Here is a 16,311-nt window from a genome sequence, read left to right on the forward strand (position 1 = left end):
GCAACAGGCTAATGAACATCGAGAGTCTAACTCATTCTTATTTAACTCATTTCTCTGAGCCATTTAAAAATTTATGGTGCAACTTTTACCTACGTGACTCACCTAAATTTTTTTCTGCCATCAACATAACTTTCACCACACAGGGAAATGATTATAATTAGTTAAAACATATATTCTTGACCAAAAGATTAGAGATTCAAAGTTTTAGACAACTAAATTATTACGAAAAAAAAAAAATGCATGACATAAAAAGGAACAGAAACAGAGTAGGGTTCCTAGGAAGTCAAATTTCACTTCACTCACCTAAAGAAATGGATCAGATTCAAATAAAAATGAAGCTAAGAATGCAGGGGAAAATGAGGTGAAATCAGAAGCATGACCTTTCTCCTCAATCCCTCGATCTCGTCTTCTCCCAACTCTGTCCCTTGTCTATTTGTGTTGTTCTTTCATTGAATGCCCCAACTCCCCTTCAGAACTTGGAACATTGTATTACACATGGCTCCCCTACACTAGCCCTCATCAAATTAGGTCTTTGTGCAATCAATCTACCATCTTGACGCTGAGGCGTTGCTCTGCAATGTGCAGTGTGCGTGCTACTATGTCAGCTACCTCTCTTTTCAGAAAGTTTCTAGTTTCTTGGTCAATTTTCATTGTTTTACATACCTGCAATGGAAGAATACAATTCTAGCAAATTATGAGGTGAAATAATGACTGGAATAGGATTAGTATATGAAAGGGGTGAAGTATAGAGGGAGGAAAGTTAAAAAAAGAGAACAAGTACACAGATATATAACACACACCATGTGAGAGCTGTAAAACTCAAGAAGTAAAAGATTCAAAATCATGGATTGTGTCTGAGAAAATCTCTTTTTTCATTCTTGAATGGGTGCCCAAGGAGAGTGATTGTAAAGGCCCGGATCCACCGCTAGCAGATATTGTCCTCTTTGGGCTTTCCCTTTCAGGCTTCCCCTCAAGGCTTTAAAACACGTCTTCTAGGGGAAGGTTTCCACACCCTTATAAATGGTGGTTTGTTCTCCTCCCTAACCAATGTGGGACATCACAATCCGCCCCCCTTCGGGGCCCAGTGTCCTCGCTGGCACTCTTTCCTTCCTCCAATCGATGTGGGACCGCCCCCAAATCCAACCCCTTTGGGGCCCAGCGTCCTTACTTGCACACCGCTTCATGTCTACCTTCTTCGGGGAACAGCGAGAAGGCTGGCACATCGTCTAGTGTCTGGCTCTGATACCATTTGTAAGGGTCCAGATCCACCGCTAGCAAATATTGTCCTCTTTGGGCTTTCCCTTTCGGGCTTCTCCTCAAGGCTTTAAAACGCGTCTTCTAGGGAAAGGTTTCCACGCCCTTATAAATGGTGGTTTGTTCTCCTCCCCAACCAATGTGGGACATCACAGTGATATTCAAAAGAGACCATACCATTGTTAGGTAATGCAATCGACCAGCCAAAACTGTGTAATGAAATCCTAAAAGGAATTAGCAAAGAACAAGCTATGAAGAGGTGACTGAGATTCAGGGCCATTTTTTGCACAGCAGCTAGGAGAAAAAGAAATGCCCGCTGATTCACGCTGGAGCTCATCTTGTGTGTTCAAGCAAGTATGACTAAGTTCCACATAAAGAACTCAACTTTCTTTTGGATAATACCCCTCAAGATCATCTTATGTAAGTTTTCTTTGCTATGCTCGATGAAGCCAGGGTGCTGGACAGAGATTTAGATGAGAAGCCATTCTTGTATAAATTCCAGACCCATAAATCCTCCCGATCAATTAATTCAACTTTCGAAAGAGCATTGGATAATCTAACCTAGGCGTCTTCCAAGACTTAAATTCCAAGATTTTGTAACATAAAACCACAATTCAGAGATGACTTGAGAGCATATATGGAAGGGTAGTCATCCCTGAAAGTTCTGTTCTCCAACCAAAAGTCTGTCAAGAACCGAGAGCTTTGATCTCGGGTAGGCTATCACCTTTAATCTATCAATGTATTTCCAGGCGCCCTTTATCCATGGAATGGAAGTATGATATGGCTTTTGATCATAGTGTATTAATCCATACTTTGAGGCAATCATTTTTCTCCACAATGACTACTTGAATGTCATTAAATTGACCAAAACACAACCCATTTAAGGCAGCACTATATGAGGAATGCTTCCAAGGGAAAAAGACATGTAAATAACATCAAATCAATAAGAGAAGCTTTTTATTTTCTTAAAGCAACTCAATTAACGAATTGTTCACAATGCCAAACCACTTCACAGAAGTTGAATTGGGAGAAGCCATGGGATTAAGTGCGGGTCAATCTATTGGTGAATCGGGCACTCAACTAGCATTAGGAATCTTTTATACTTGTAGATATTGCAAAACATACAAGAGCTCCTAATGGAAAAATAAAATTCTATCAGGAATTGCCTGCTCATCTTATATTTTGCCACCTAACCAATCAGCCTTTTATGAGATTTTTTTTTTTTTCCCTTTGGAACGAAATTCTTGAGAGATTTTTGTTTTCCATGCAGAAAATAAATACAAATAAGATCAAAGTGTGCAAGAGAGTGACCTTTTCAATCGCCCCTTTTTTAGGGAAGGATACAGCCAAGAGCAGCCATTGCATTGGACCATGATACACAGCACTCAAGCATACCCCACAAATCCTTATCTGAAGGTCCAGATATAGACATGGGCAACACTAACCCTGCATCGCCAGTATTCTGTGAACATTAGTGCTAATCAATTATATTACAGATATCATACAAGTTCAATCTACACGGAAAATGTATGCATTTGCAATTTGCTGGTAATAATTTCATTCTTCTGAAAACTAAATGCTTGGAAATTTTCCTAAAGGATGCACATATGGATCAATAAGACTGGAAGCCAGGTAAACAAGTAAATTATGGAAAATCAACATGATAATCATAACCCCCAAGGGGTGGCTCTAGTGGTAAAGGTTTAGACTATCTGAGTTACCCTGTCTGAGTTCAAGCCTCAAAGTAGAAAACTTAATAATTTAATATATTAAAATCCTCACTGTGACTTAGAACTAACCTTGGGATGGGCGAAAGTCTATCCAAGGATTTGTGGGGCAGTCATGATCATAAAACATGATCACTGAACCATGATGACATATGATAGTTTTTGTTACAACACAGTATCTTATGACAGCCATGAACAAATATAGTAAAACAGTAAATATAAATTACTGTGTAACTAGAAGTCCAGAACATGTTTTGCCCTTTCCATGACATCCGTACTATAAAAATTATGGTAAGGAAAGCAGCCGAAGTATTGGACTTACCACATACACAAATAAATCCTCAGTGAGGCAATTATTCCTTAATATTGGGGATCTACTTTCCAAGCTTAGACTTGTAAAATTTTGCATTTGAAATATCACCAACTTTCCCTTTCTCTATTTTCCTGTAGAGACTCACTATCTTCTTGTCCAATTCATAATATTCTTCCATCTTCTTCATAGGTTTCAAATCCAAGTCAATGAAGTGTGCCTGAAATATAGTAAGCAAATAACTTCCCACATCACAAATAATTGACACCTTAAAGAGGAGAAAACCTAAATAAACTGGTAATCACTTCTTTTTGTGCATTTAGATTTGAACTGAATTGGTTTCCAAAAACACGGTTGATTGAAGTAAAGCTCATAACTGAAGCAGATGGCAAATAGTTTACAATAGCTAAAAGAGATGCAGTATCTAAATATCATTGAAAAGAAAAGATCCATATATATTGGTTGACCTGATCATTAATAACATAAGTTGCATAAGCAAATTTCATTATAATAATGCCAAATAGTTCGTGTGATGCTTGCTTGATTCAATGTTCATCAACTGTTTCTGAAAGCCAATTCTTTTTGTTCCTCGTAAATATACCTCAAATTTCTTTTGGAGAAGTTATAATATAAAATGCTTTCAAATAATCTGGCATCCCTGTGAAATGAACAGAATGAAAAAAAATGAATTACATGTACCTTATAATCAAAAAATTTCCCTGATTCAAGGCGTATTGTGTTATTTGAAGAGCCCCATTCTTCACATACTCTCCGCCTAAAACTAATCATCAAGCTACAGTCTTTAGCAGTAGCAGCTATCAAAAAGTTTTTGACAATCTTTAAGCTTTGATCAAGAGGGAGGGAATGCAAAGAGGAATATCTATGCAATTCTTCAGCTTCATTCAACTGTCCACAAACCACACAAGGCTCTGAAATTACATCATAATATGCATGAATAGCACCTTCTATGTCCAAACTATCAAGCTTCTGGACTTCAAGAAGTCGATCCAGAACTCCAGATTTGTATAAAGTTTCAGTGACAAGCTGTAACAAGCTAGTTGTACACAGACCAATATCTGCTCGAACGTCAGACTTGAGTGCATCTTCAAATGCTTCTCCAACAATCACGTCAGTATTTTCTGCAGAACCACCCAAGGCCCCAAATATAAGAGAGCCATTCAAGAACACACGAAAGTTGTTTTGAGGGGTGGAAAAAAGATCCTTGACTGCTTTAAGTATACGATCCTTGGAACCCGAGAAGAGATCTAGAGGATCATAATCACTGAACTCCGATATCTACAAAATAAATAAAATTCAACAACAGTGAAAACTAAATTATTAACAAATTAAAGCAGCGAGATTAATTAAAATAAGGTTAAATTGCAAATTTGGTCTCAATAATTGGGAGAGTTAAAGTTTAGTCCTTGTGATTTTAAAAGTAAGAATTTCGTCCTTATGATGTGATAAATCCCCAATTTATGAAGATTTTATCAAACCATATGATTAATTCTAACATTTAAAACTAGATAAACTAAATTCCAACTTTCTCCAAACCATAGCGACCAAATTTGCAATTTAACTTTAAAATGATACTCTAAAAGAGTTTTTTTATTTTTTTTTTATTTTTTAAATAAATCAATAAATAAGAGATAAGAACCTCATTATCAACAAACGAAGAACACACAGGCCTAAAGGGTTTAGGGATGAGAGATCCCAAAGCCTAATTTGGAGGGTTGAAGAAAGATTACCTCTTCTTGATGCAGCTTAAGGGCTTGGTGCATTCTGAAACGAGTCATACACCGTTTAACAGCATTGCCATGGGTTATGAACCTTGAGAATGGGATAAACCCACATTTGGGCTTTTGGGGAAAGAGGAAAACAAAACACAAAATTTAAAAGTGAACCACTTTTAATCATTCATTGGAGCAATGCTGGCAGAACTGAACTACTTGATGCCTAAAAAACCAAAATAAATACCTAAAAGTAAGAAGTACCTTTATTTCAACAGATATGCAAGGTTCCCCATCTAAAGCACCTGAAATAGAGAGAGAATAAAATTCAATCACCAGGATGAAATAATGCAAACAAGTGAAAACTAACAATCAGGGGAAATTAACAAGGACGTCACCATCGGCCTGAGATCATGGCTGCAAGTGAGGCCAGGCAATTGGTGAGATAACATTCCATTCCCAACAGAAATCAAGAGTGGGAAACAGAAATATATTCGAGTGTTCTTCATATTCTAAATCCATTGGCTTATATTTTTCAAGAGCATGCAGAAGATGGATGCAATCTATCAACAAAATCATATACAGCACAACAATCAACCATTCATCAAGATCATAGGTTGAAAAGTTATCCCGAATATCTAAATGTCTATAGTAAACTATAAAACAACTCAGAAGATGCAGTCTTTTTATTTTTCTGAGAAAAAGGAAAGAGATAGAGGGAGAGAGTGAAACCAAAATGCCACAACACATTAGTCATTAAAGAACTTATCTCACTTCAAAACTAGCCCTCCTACACCAAGATAAGTCGACAGATTTAAATCAATGGACATAAGACGCCCCAATATATCAATGAGTTCAGCTAAAATTTACCATTATTTTGAACATTTCTAAGCTAATCTACAAAACAGCCCCAAATGCCCAACGCTGACCCCCACCCTTTATCTCCAAATACAAGAAAGGGAGGAGGGGGGAGCATAGACGTATAATGGGGACAGATGTCATGGGTGGTAGATACCAAAATGGATAGAAGATTATTTTTTGCATCTAGATGAGAACTTTAAATTATTGTAGAATTTTCATTTTAAACTGGGGGAAGTAGAGATAGCAAGGTTGATTTAATTCGGGCAATGGAAGATCCATATTCCTGGAAGGTATATGCAGCAACTACATTTTCAATACATTGGGAAATAGTTTATAATATATGGCGAGGCTGATTGATGTTTGCTACTGGTAAGGTTAATAGTGAGTTGAGATAGGTAAGGTGGTTAGGCTGCCATGTACATTCTGCTAGTTACTCCTATATTTCTGTTAGACTCTTGTCTCCCTTATCATTTACCCGGGACCAAACAAAAAAGACAACTGTTAATTAGTGAGCAGCATATTAAAGAACGGAAGAGTGTGGGCTCAATGCACCAAACCACTTGAATGCTTGGGGAAGCCTTGTAATATTCCTTCCAAAATGATGCAATTCTATTATTTCTTCGATTTCTTAGCTACTAGCAGCTCCCCACTTAAAATAAATCAAGCCAAGGAAGTAGTTTTATATTTCTCTTTCAAAGAAGAAGTTGCTATCATGTGAACCTACTAGGAAACCCTGTTCGTATAATGTGCAAAGGCTCTATCTGCACCTTGGTGTTCATTTCTTGGGGAGAAGGGACCATTGGGAACAAAACAAAAACAAGTCATGCTACTTTGAAGGAAAATAGTAGAATAATTGCATGAAAGACCATGTCTGAATCAACAAGTTGACTAGAATGTAGACAGCTTCTTCACCTTGTCCTGAAGTGAACAAATGGCAAGTCCACACAGACTACAAATGCACGCTGTCCGCTTCTATATAACAAAATGCAGAGGTACAACAGTATTTAATAGAAAAGCTGTAGAAAAACTATTATTACCGTGAGGGAATATGGAATGATCAGATAGAATAAGAGCATAATCACGTTGTGTATCAATCTTTCCAGTATTTACCCTCCAAGATGGCCGTTGACTACGTACTTCCTTCTCTGCCAACTCTAAAAACTCTCTGCTTACTTTGACAAGTTTCTGCAAGTGTAAATGAATACCATGCTCAGAAATTTATATCAAGTCCACAAGGTAAGTTATCACAGCCTCAACAACAATTCATGTATTCACTTTTAATGGTAGAATTAGACGAAATGAAAAAGGTATACAATCAGCTGTATTTCCGGAAATTTATCAACCCACTTAAAGAGGAAAAGAAAAACATACACCAGCATCGACGTGTTTAGAACCTAATAAGGGGCTCATTACATGCTGCACAAAGGTTTGGGCAGCAATGTCCCTGTCAGTACATGAGACAAGGTTTCCTATGTCACCCCACAACAAGTATTCGTACTTGGTAAATGCAGTTGGACTCCTCGCACGTTGTGACCCATTGATGGGAGCCTTTTGAACACGCATAACTTTTCCAATCTACACCAAGAAGAATAGTTAGTCCCAAAAAAGTTGCAAATCCCCAATTCAATATCCTCTCTTTTCTAGATTGAATTTAAATCATCCCTTCACTTAGATCTTAACAATATCCTAGCTATCCAATGCCCCATCTCACTTAGATCTTAACAATATCCTAGCTATCCAATGCCCCATTACCCGGCCACACTTGCAACTACAGAAAAGTCTCTGCAACAACGTATAAACTGCCAAATTCATCCTAATGAGAGACCAATGAGAGAAAGGGGCCACAAATTCAACATACAAAAGCTGGAGAGGAGCCAGTATAAGCAAGAACAATATTAGCGGCTCCTTCGCCTCTATAAACCCAATCCACAGCATCCTTCTCTTTTAGTACAATCTCCATCCCGTGCGTTCGTCCTCTGAAATTGTTCCAACCGTCAAAAAAAAAAATGACGCAACAACATCCCAATAATGAATCATCCTCAAATTCGAAAAAGATTCAAATACCTGATCTGAAAATCGCACATTGTCCGCAGGTACCGGGTGATATAAACCCTAGATATTCCGAGAAATCCCACATTCCACAATGCAGCTATGATTTAATACAATAAACAACCTCAAAATAATCGCGAGAAGAATGTGAAAAAGAATTGAACCAGAAAAAACAGAGTTTAACGAGATTGGGATTGGAATTTCGGGGACGGAGGTGCAACGATCAGCTCAGCGGGACTTGTCGATCAAATACAGCGGATGAGATCTGAAAGAGGGAAAGGCAATTTTTGGATTACAGGGATGCGATGTTTTTGTTCTACGCAATCTGGCGGGGTTTTGGGAAGATTTATCATATAAATATAAATAAAATATTATATTCAATATTTATTTCTCTCTTTTTTTTAATATTAAATATAAAAATGAGTTGTTATAAATAACAACTTCAAAAACTAAATTGTTATTTTCTTAAAAATTCACCAATTAAAAGTATTTTATTTTATTTTATTTTTATTATTATTAAAACAAAAAAAAATTAATTAATTTTGTATCTAATTAATCAAAATTAATTAATGAAATTATCAACAATAATCTATTAAATTAAAAATCAAAATTTCTCGAAAATATTTCTTAGAGGCTTTTTTTGAAGTATAAAAACAAAATAAATATAACCTTATTTTTGGTGAAATTCTTTCAAGTTAGTTCTAACGTACCCGATCTCATTTTCTCATATTGTTGATTCTTTGGTTGTGCAGGGATCTTGTCGATCTTTATTTGGTGAATCCATGGCGGAGTTATCAAACCTTGGTTCAAGCAACAATGAAATGAAGAACAAGAAGAAGAGTGCTGGTGTGTAAGCTTGTCGATGAAGATCTGTGCGCTGAAGGAGAATCCATTCGATGGAACGTAAGGGAGAAGAGCGTTGTATTGGCCTGGCTCGTTCACTCGCGATTGGAGAGGTAGTGTATAATTATTGTGAATTGTTTGATTTTGATTTACTTTATGTGAGTGTTGTTTCTTCCTTTGGTTTGATCGTTAGGTTTTTTTTTTTTTTTTTTTTTTTTGTGTGTGTTTTGTGATTCAGAGGAAAATGATGCTGTTGAAGAAGTACGAGCAAAGCGGGAAGGCTACGGAATTTTCCGATGAGCGAATTGAGGAATGGGACGAAGAGCTTGGGAATTTGACGAGGCTAGTTTACGTCCGCAGTGCGAATGGAAGGTGAGTGCATTGGTCTGTTTCGAGCATTTGGTTCTAGCATCATTTACTGTTATCTGTGCTGATTGCATTTTTTCTTTAGCTAAAACTGAACAAGAGCAGAAAATTTAACTTATCAAATGGAGAAGAGGATGATTATCCTGGAAGCCAAAGTCTTGGCGTATGATTGAGAAACGTTTTCAAAGATGTGAGCGAGAAAATCCCTGGAGATAATTTTAGAGAAAACAATGTTATAGGCTAAAAACGAATAAGCAACAACGACGATTTTGATAGCACATAATCCGGGTAGGAAGAATTGACAATTAGACACATCTAGTACCTTTTGGGGTATTTTATCACTAGCGAGTATAAACATGATTTTGGTGACCGGTCATGCACCCTCTATATTGACACAGCAAGAAATAGTAAAGTCTTATCCGACATGAAACCAAGTAAAAGGGATATGGAACAGACATGTAACCCAATAACAATCATGACTGAGACATCCATCATGCGGTTACTGGCTACACGCCTTGGACAAGCATGACCATGACGTTTCTTTATTACGAAGGTGTTCACTTGCGCTCATTTATCTAATTAGGTGCCTGATCTTACCGATGGATCTTACATGTAAATACTAAATTTCTAGAAAATTGGTGTTTATTACGAAACAAACAGCCTTTTTCATGAATCATGAATATGGTCTTGAATGCATCTTACTTTATGTTTGGAATGTACAAATACGTTCTGATTGTTATTGGGTTGCTTTCTAACCATTGGTATTAATGTCTGGGTTCAGAGATTCAATGGCATTCTTTTGCAATATTTTTCTGTATCAGCAAATAAGAAGCCAGCCATTAAATGTGGAGCTACTAAATTTGCTTCTCAAGCCATCAACAATTTTGTGTTGATAATAAGAATCCAGGTTCATTTGCTTGCTCCTGTAGTATATGCACTTAAATACTTATGTACATAACTGAATTTCAACTTTTCTTGCAGAGAATAGCTCGTGGCCTTCTTCCAAAACTCTGATTCTCTCGAGGCAGTGGTCAATGATATTTTCTTGCTCTGACTACCCATACGGGTCTATAGTATATGGATATGGTTGGGTGCCTTATCCTTATAATACTATTGATACGATTCACTTTGTAATTGCTATAAATGATTTGATCCAAATCGTTCATGTGGATGGAGACATGTGAGTGGGACATCCTATACAAGAAGTTTGTATAAGACTGGACCAAGAATCTATTTTAAACTACTCCAAATGAAAAAGAAGTGGTCAAACTCTTCGTTGTTGAAGGGCAGAAGAGATTCGATTGGATTCGATAGAACACTCCCTTTGTTGATGAGTCGGTGAAAAAAGCACTATCCCTCATCAACCTATCTCGAATTTCCTAAATCTTACCAAATTGTTGTTTTCAGACGCTACTTCTACATAATCCAGTTGTAAAAAAATCTCTCTAGTGTAGGAGAAAGAACCTAACACAAACCAGACACTTCTTGGTGAAGGAACAATGGATGAACTGCTGGGATTTTGTGGGATCTTACGTTTGTTGGGAGGAGAACAAAGCATTCTTTATAAGGGTATAAAAACTTCTTCCTAGCAGACGCGTTTTAAAAACTTTGAGGGAAGCCTGAAAGAGAAAACCCAAAGAGGACAATATTTGCTAGCGGTGGGCTTAGGCCGTTACAAATGGTATCAGAGCCAAACACCAGGCGATGTGCCAGCGAGGAGGCTGAACCCCGAAGGGGTAAACATGAGGCGGTGTGGCAGCAAGGACGCCGGGCCTCAAAGGGGGTGGATTGGGGGGTCCCACATCGATTGGAGAAAGGAACGAATGCTAGCGAAGACGTTGGGCCCCAGAGGGGGTGGATTATGAGATTCCACATCGATTGAGGATGAGAACTAAGCATTTTTTATAAAGAGTGTGGAAACCTCTCCCTAGCCGACGTTTTAAAAATCCTGAGGGAAGTCGAAAGGGAAGGCCCAAAAAGGACAATATTTTCTACAGATTCTAGTAGATATGTGCGATCGTAGGAAAAGATGCTAAGAATAGTTCGTATAATATATACATGCATATATTAGATAATGATATTTTATGCATTCAACAAGGATGATATCAATTCCACATCTTCCAACAATAGATGAAGGTTCGATCTTTGAAACTGCAGGGCTGGGTTGCAATTTCTTGTTCCTAATTCTTCCACAGGTTCGTTAGGGGCAGAGACTATGATCCAGATCGTGAACGAGCTGAAAAAAGAATGCTGCAGAAACTTGTAAAACGTGAAGCTAAAGGAGCAGCCCATGAGCTAAGGTGCAGAAGGTTTTATTCATATTTATTGTGTTTGTTTCTCATCCCGTTCATTGAATAGCTTCACAAGTTTGAAGCCTCTCTGTGGTTTAAGTCATACATTCAATAGTTTAGCGACACGGTGACTCCACCTTACATAGTTGAATCCCTTTGATTTTTGGTTGGTTGCTTCCCTCATGGATTGCGTCCCTGAGCACAAAATCGAAGCCTGTCATCATATGTCTTCCACTTCAACAATGGAGAAATCTTTGGTGGATCCATTAGTTCATTGCTTCCTTTATACCATACAACAACCATCGCTCAATCCTGCCATTATCTCCTCCCTCTGTCGGCCAATACTCCGATCAACATCTTTAAAATAGCTACAATAACCCTACCCTTTTGTACTCTGCCTCCCCTCAATCGCAATCAAATCATGCCCTTTTCGCTCTGCTTTTGGTGCTTTCCGGACGCCGCTTTCGGCGGAGCTGCCCTCTCGATCCTCATCGTTTTCCTATTTTCTGTGATGAGTAGCGCGCGGCGGCCGAGTTCTCATTCTCCTCCTCCTCCTCCTCCTGGAAGCAGAGGATTGCCTTTGATCGGAGAGACGATCCAGTTCATGGCTGCCGTCAATAGCAGCAACGGCGTTTATGATTTCGTCAGAATCCGCTGCCTCCGGTAATCAAAATTCATATGTTTATAGTTATATATTCTTCAATTTCTTTTAATTTTTGCTTAATAGTAGATGACAATAATGTGGTGGGTTTGAACAGATATGGAAGATGTTTCAAGACTCGGATATTTGGGGAGACGCATGTGTTCGTATCAAGCACCGAGTCGGCGAAGCAGATACTCAACGACGGCGGAGTCAACTACACCAAGAAGTACATAAGGTCCATTGCAGAGCTAGTCGGGCATCGGAGTTTGCTTTGCGCCTCGCATCTTGACCACAAGTTCTTACGCAGCCATCTCATCAATCTATTCTCTACCAGTTTTTTGGCTTCCTTTGTCACGCAGTTCGATCAGCAGATCGTTGAGGCGCTTCGAGGCTGGGAAAGTGGATCCACCATTGTCCTCCTCAACCAAGCCCTCAAGGTAAATTTACCTTCACTCCTACAATCACTTTCATTTTGAGGATTGGCGGGAGACATTAACTTATTTAGATTCAGATGATCATTCACGAGGGTACGAGGGCTTATGTTCAAAGTAGACAATATCATACAATTGTGGAGATCAGTGACTCCTACTATAGTATCAGATCCATTCCCTTAATTTAGTCATGTCAATAGAATCCTCACATATCAAACAAAGAAGTTGCTAGCCTCGAAGGTGTAGTCAAAATTGACTCAGGTGTCGAACACAGGGTGTACTTTGTTCGAGGGCTCTAGAGAAAAGAGTCAAGCCTCGATTAAGGGGAAGTTGTTCGATGACTACATAGGCCTCAGAGGAGTCTCTATGGTGTACTTTGTTCGAGGGAGAGGATTATTGGAAGGGAGTCCCACATTGGCTAATTTAGGGAATGATCATGGATTTATAAGTAAGGAATACATCTCCATTGGTATGAGGCCTTTTAAGGGAAGCTCAAAGAAAACTTATGCTCAAAGTGGACGATATTTTACCACTATGGAGATCTTAATTACTAACGTTTCCGTCTCTATTGTTTAACGAATTCAATTTTATTTATGAAGATAACATGCAAAGCAATGTGCAAAATGCTAATGAGCATACAAAACGACGACGAATTAGAGCTACTCCAAAAGGAGGTAGCTCATGTATGTGAAGCTATGCTTGCATTCCCATGGCGGTTTCCTGGGACAAGATTCCACAACGGCCTCAAGGTCTCCTCCATTTCTGCAACTCATTTTCTTCATTCCCTCGATTTTTTCCGTACTCAACTCTGTAATTTCAGGCAAGAAGAAGAATCATTAAAATACTCGAAAAGACAATATGGGAGCGGCGAAGATCAGAAGCTTGGCACGACGATTTCTTGCAACGGTTGTTGACGGAGGAGGGCGACGATAGTAGAGGAGCGTTGTCAGATGTCGAGATCGAAGATAACATATTGACGATGTTGATTGCAGGACAAGATACGACGGCAAGTGCCATCACGTGGATGGTGAAGTTCTTAGACGAGAACCCAGATGTTCTTCAAAATTTGAAGGTACGTTGGATCGTACATTATCTCTCTATTTTAATCTTTAAACTTTTAAAATATCTACATGAACAAAAACGAAATAGGATGAACAATTTGAGATATTGATGAACAAACAACGAGATCGTGATCGTGAGAGTTGTTTCCTTACGTTGGAAGATCTTGGCAACATGTCTTATGCTTCTAAGGTATTAATTTTTTTCTTTTGGAAAAATTAATGTTGTCACAAATTTTCTTTTTAAATAATGTTATTATGAATTAATCAGGTAGTAAAAGAATCCTTGAGGCTAGCATCGGTGGTGCCATGGTTCCCAAGGCTAGTCCTCCAAGACTCTCAAATTCAAGGTAATTTCATATTTTCTATTCATATTCTCCCATGTTCTTTCTTTTTTAGATTTTGTATCAATGTTTTAAATTTCAAATTTGTTCGGTTTTAATTTTTAAACTTCTAAAACGTTCCCGTAGTCTTGAAACGTTCAAAAGTATCCATTTTAATCCTTCATATGTTTTTGTCTTAACATTTGTTTATCCTCATCCACGCCTTTGAGAACATGTTTTGAAAATATGTATCAATCCAAGTGCAATATGATTAGTCGAGATTTTATATCTTTGAATAAAATATTAGAGATTTGAATATCTTCCTCATTAAACTTAAAAAAATAATAATTGATCGTAAGTTACAAAGGTTGAAAGTCTAAAATAAAATAAATTTGTTTTGTTTTTCATTTTTTTTTTTTTTTTTTTTTTTTTTTTTTTTTTTTTTTTTTTTTTNCAAATAAATCAAAGTTGTATAGATTGAGTGTGTTCATGGATTACTTTAAATTAGAATCAAACTAGTCCAAATTTATTATAAATTTCAAAAAATACATGTTTTTATTTAAATTTTTTAAAATAATTTTTTTAACGCGATGAAAGGTAATTTTTAACATACATATTGAAATTGAGTCCGTAACTTTTATTAAATTTTCAAACATTTTATAGTTAATTAGATTGAGTTAGATTTATTAGTTAATAATTAGGTTGGGTTAGATTCATTGGTATTTAATAAGAAATTACATTTTAGATTCATTGGGTGAATAATGAAAAAGTGGGTCTAAAAAAAAAAAAAAAAAAAAATTATTATTTTAATATAAAGTATTAGTTAGATTAATGTTAGTAGTAGATAAATGATTAATTTGGGGAATGTTGATTGGAAATAGGTTACAAAGTCAACAAAGGTTGGAATGTCAACATTGATGTAAGGGCACTACACTCACATCCTTCTATCTACCATCACCCTCTCATCTTCAATCCTTCCAGATTTGATGTAAGAATATTATTATTATTTTTTTTTTTAATTATACTGTAAATTTTAAAATATGTAATCGAAAATTTAAAAACTTATCAAATAATTTTAAAAAAATATATATAAATATTGATGAGACATTTTATTCGACATTTTTTAAAATTAAAAAACCAGAAAAACCATATAGACACCCATCTAAATTTAGTTAGAGAATAAATTATATTATATTATATATACATACACACATACATATACATACACACATACATATATACATATATATATATATATATATGTAAGATTGAAGGTAAAGATTTATGGTTAAATGTTGGTGTAGGAAGAAGCAAAGCCGTATAGTTTTCTAGCGTTTGGAATGGGAGGGAGGCAATGTCTAGGGATGAACCTGGCCAAAGCCATGATGCTTGTCTTCCTTCACCGCTTGGTGACTTCTTACAGGTGACCGACCAGTTATATATTTTCTTTTTATTTTCATTTTCCCTTTTTTCTTTTCATGAAAAAATAAATTTTAGAAATTTGGATGCCAAACACGTTAATGAAAATGCAATTTTTGTTTTTCTTCTAAACGAATATGATATTGAGATTTTTTACCGGAACGCGATTGGTTTTTAAGATCGTTTTCGGTTTTAGGCCTTTTACTAGTTAGTCCCGGTAAAGCCCTCATACAGCGTATTTTTTTGAAACGAGACCCTTTGTAACCTAAATCAAAACAAGCGAAATCCAGTAAAGTATTGTACGACAAAATAAAGACTAATTAGATGACTTTGATTAATATACGGATCCTATTGTATCTTAATATGATACACAAAAGTAAGAATTCCTTTCTAGTCTTTATTTCTATCCAAAATTTCAAAATAATTTTGAAACATTTATTAAAAAATTATTTTTTATAATTAAGTTAGCCTAATTCTTATTCTCCTTTAAAACGCTAATTAATTAATTAATTTTATGTAGATGGAAGGTGATCGACTCCGACCCGAGCATTGAGAAGTGGGCACTTTTTTCTAAACTTAAGAGCGGTTGTCCGATTATTGTCACACGTATTGAATCCTAAATTGCTCTATGTTATAATAATGCAATTAAATACTTTTTTTTCTGTCAAAATATTGTTTTTCATAAAAAATAAAATAAGTATTTCAAAATAAATAATAATTTTTTTAACTTTTGACTTATATGATATATAAAATAAAAGAAATTAATTTATTGGACTTAATAATATCTCACTAACTAATTATTGAAATGATGATTATTGATTTATAAAATAACACAAAAGCTGATAATTATGTCCTCAATTATTAAAATTATATTAACTTTTTTTTATATAAAAAAATATTTTTCTTTCAACAATAGAAATATATATATATATATATATATATATTTTTTTTTTTTTTTTTTTTTTTTTTTTTTTTTTTTTTTTTTTTTTTTTTTTTTTTTTTTTTT

General features: G+C 36.1%; 2 protein-coding genes across 7 annotated transcripts; one reads left to right on the plus strand and one right to left on the minus strand.

Moving 5' to 3' along the window:
• Window positions 1-154: 154 nt before the first annotated feature.
• LOC111799273 (inositol-pentakisphosphate 2-kinase-like) lies at window positions 155-8,255 on the minus strand. The gene is made up of 10 exons (XM_023682750.1): window positions 7,947-8,255; window positions 7,741-7,858; window positions 7,254-7,457; window positions 6,920-7,067; window positions 5,286-5,326; window positions 5,040-5,150; window positions 3,991-4,587; window positions 3,304-3,511; window positions 2,566-2,700; window positions 155-663 (listed from the first exon to the last, which is right to left on the minus strand). The coding sequence occupies exons 1-8, from the start codon at window positions 7,964-7,966 to the stop codon at window positions 3,356-3,358; spliced, it is 1,395 nt and encodes a 464-aa protein (XP_023538518.1). The 5' UTR covers window positions 7,967-8,255; the 3' UTR covers window positions 155-663; window positions 2,566-2,700; window positions 3,304-3,355.
• Window positions 8,256-8,607: 352 nt separating this feature from the next.
• On the plus strand, window positions 8,608-15,966 carry LOC111798652 (abscisic acid 8'-hydroxylase 2). 6 transcript variants are annotated; one of them, XM_023681931.1, is made up of 13 exons: window positions 8,608-8,887; window positions 9,013-9,146; window positions 9,922-10,047; window positions 11,298-11,440; window positions 11,951-12,094; window positions 12,190-12,511; window positions 13,105-13,254; window positions 13,326-13,577; window positions 13,655-13,756; window positions 13,835-13,913; window positions 14,768-14,874; window positions 15,191-15,309; window positions 15,826-15,966. In XM_023681931.1, the coding sequence occupies exons 4-13, from the start codon at window positions 11,388-11,390 to the stop codon at window positions 15,923-15,925; spliced, it is 1,428 nt and encodes a 475-aa protein (XP_023537699.1). In that variant the 5' UTR covers window positions 8,608-8,887; window positions 9,013-9,146; window positions 9,922-10,047; window positions 11,298-11,387; the 3' UTR covers window positions 15,926-15,966. The 6 variants fall into 6 exon arrangements, with proteins under 6 accessions (XP_023537699.1, XP_023537700.1, XP_023537701.1 ...); XM_023681932.1 differs by having other exon boundaries at window positions 11,336-11,440; XM_023681933.1 differs by having other exon boundaries at window positions 9,962-10,047.
• Window positions 15,967-16,311: the final 345 nt, after the last annotated feature.

The sequence above is a fragment of the Cucurbita pepo genome, chromosome LG07, assembly GCF_002806865.2.
Source record: "Cucurbita pepo subsp. pepo cultivar mu-cu-16 chromosome LG07, ASM280686v2, whole genome shotgun sequence".
Lineage (NCBI taxonomy): Eukaryota > Viridiplantae > Streptophyta > Magnoliopsida > Cucurbitales > Cucurbitaceae > Cucurbita > Cucurbita pepo.

Excerpts from the sequence above, each read along its gene's own strand:
- LOC111799273 (XM_023682750.1), bottom strand. The coding sequence starts at position 7,966 with ATGTGCGATTTTCAGATCAG. Across the intron at positions 7,458-7,740 it reads CTGGCTCCTCTCCAGCTTTT|ATTGGAAAAGTTATGCGTGT; the intron begins GTATGTTGAATT and ends TTCTTGGTGTAG. Across the intron at positions 5,327-6,919 it reads TCATTCCATATTCCCTCACG|GTGCTTTAGATGGGGAACCT; the intron begins GTAATAATAGTT and ends TCTCTATTTCAG.
- LOC111798652 (XM_023681931.1), top strand. The coding sequence starts at position 11,388 with ATGCTGCAGAAACTTGTAAAACGTGAAGCTAAAGGAGCAGCCCATGAG. Across the intron at positions 12,095-12,189 it reads GTCAGAATCCGCTGCCTCCG|ATATGGAAGATGTTTCAAGA; the intron begins GTAATCAAAATT and ends GGGTTTGAACAG. Across the intron at positions 13,578-13,654 it reads ATGTTCTTCAAAATTTGAAG|GATGAACAATTTGAGATATT; the intron begins GTACGTTGGATC and ends AAAACGAAATAG.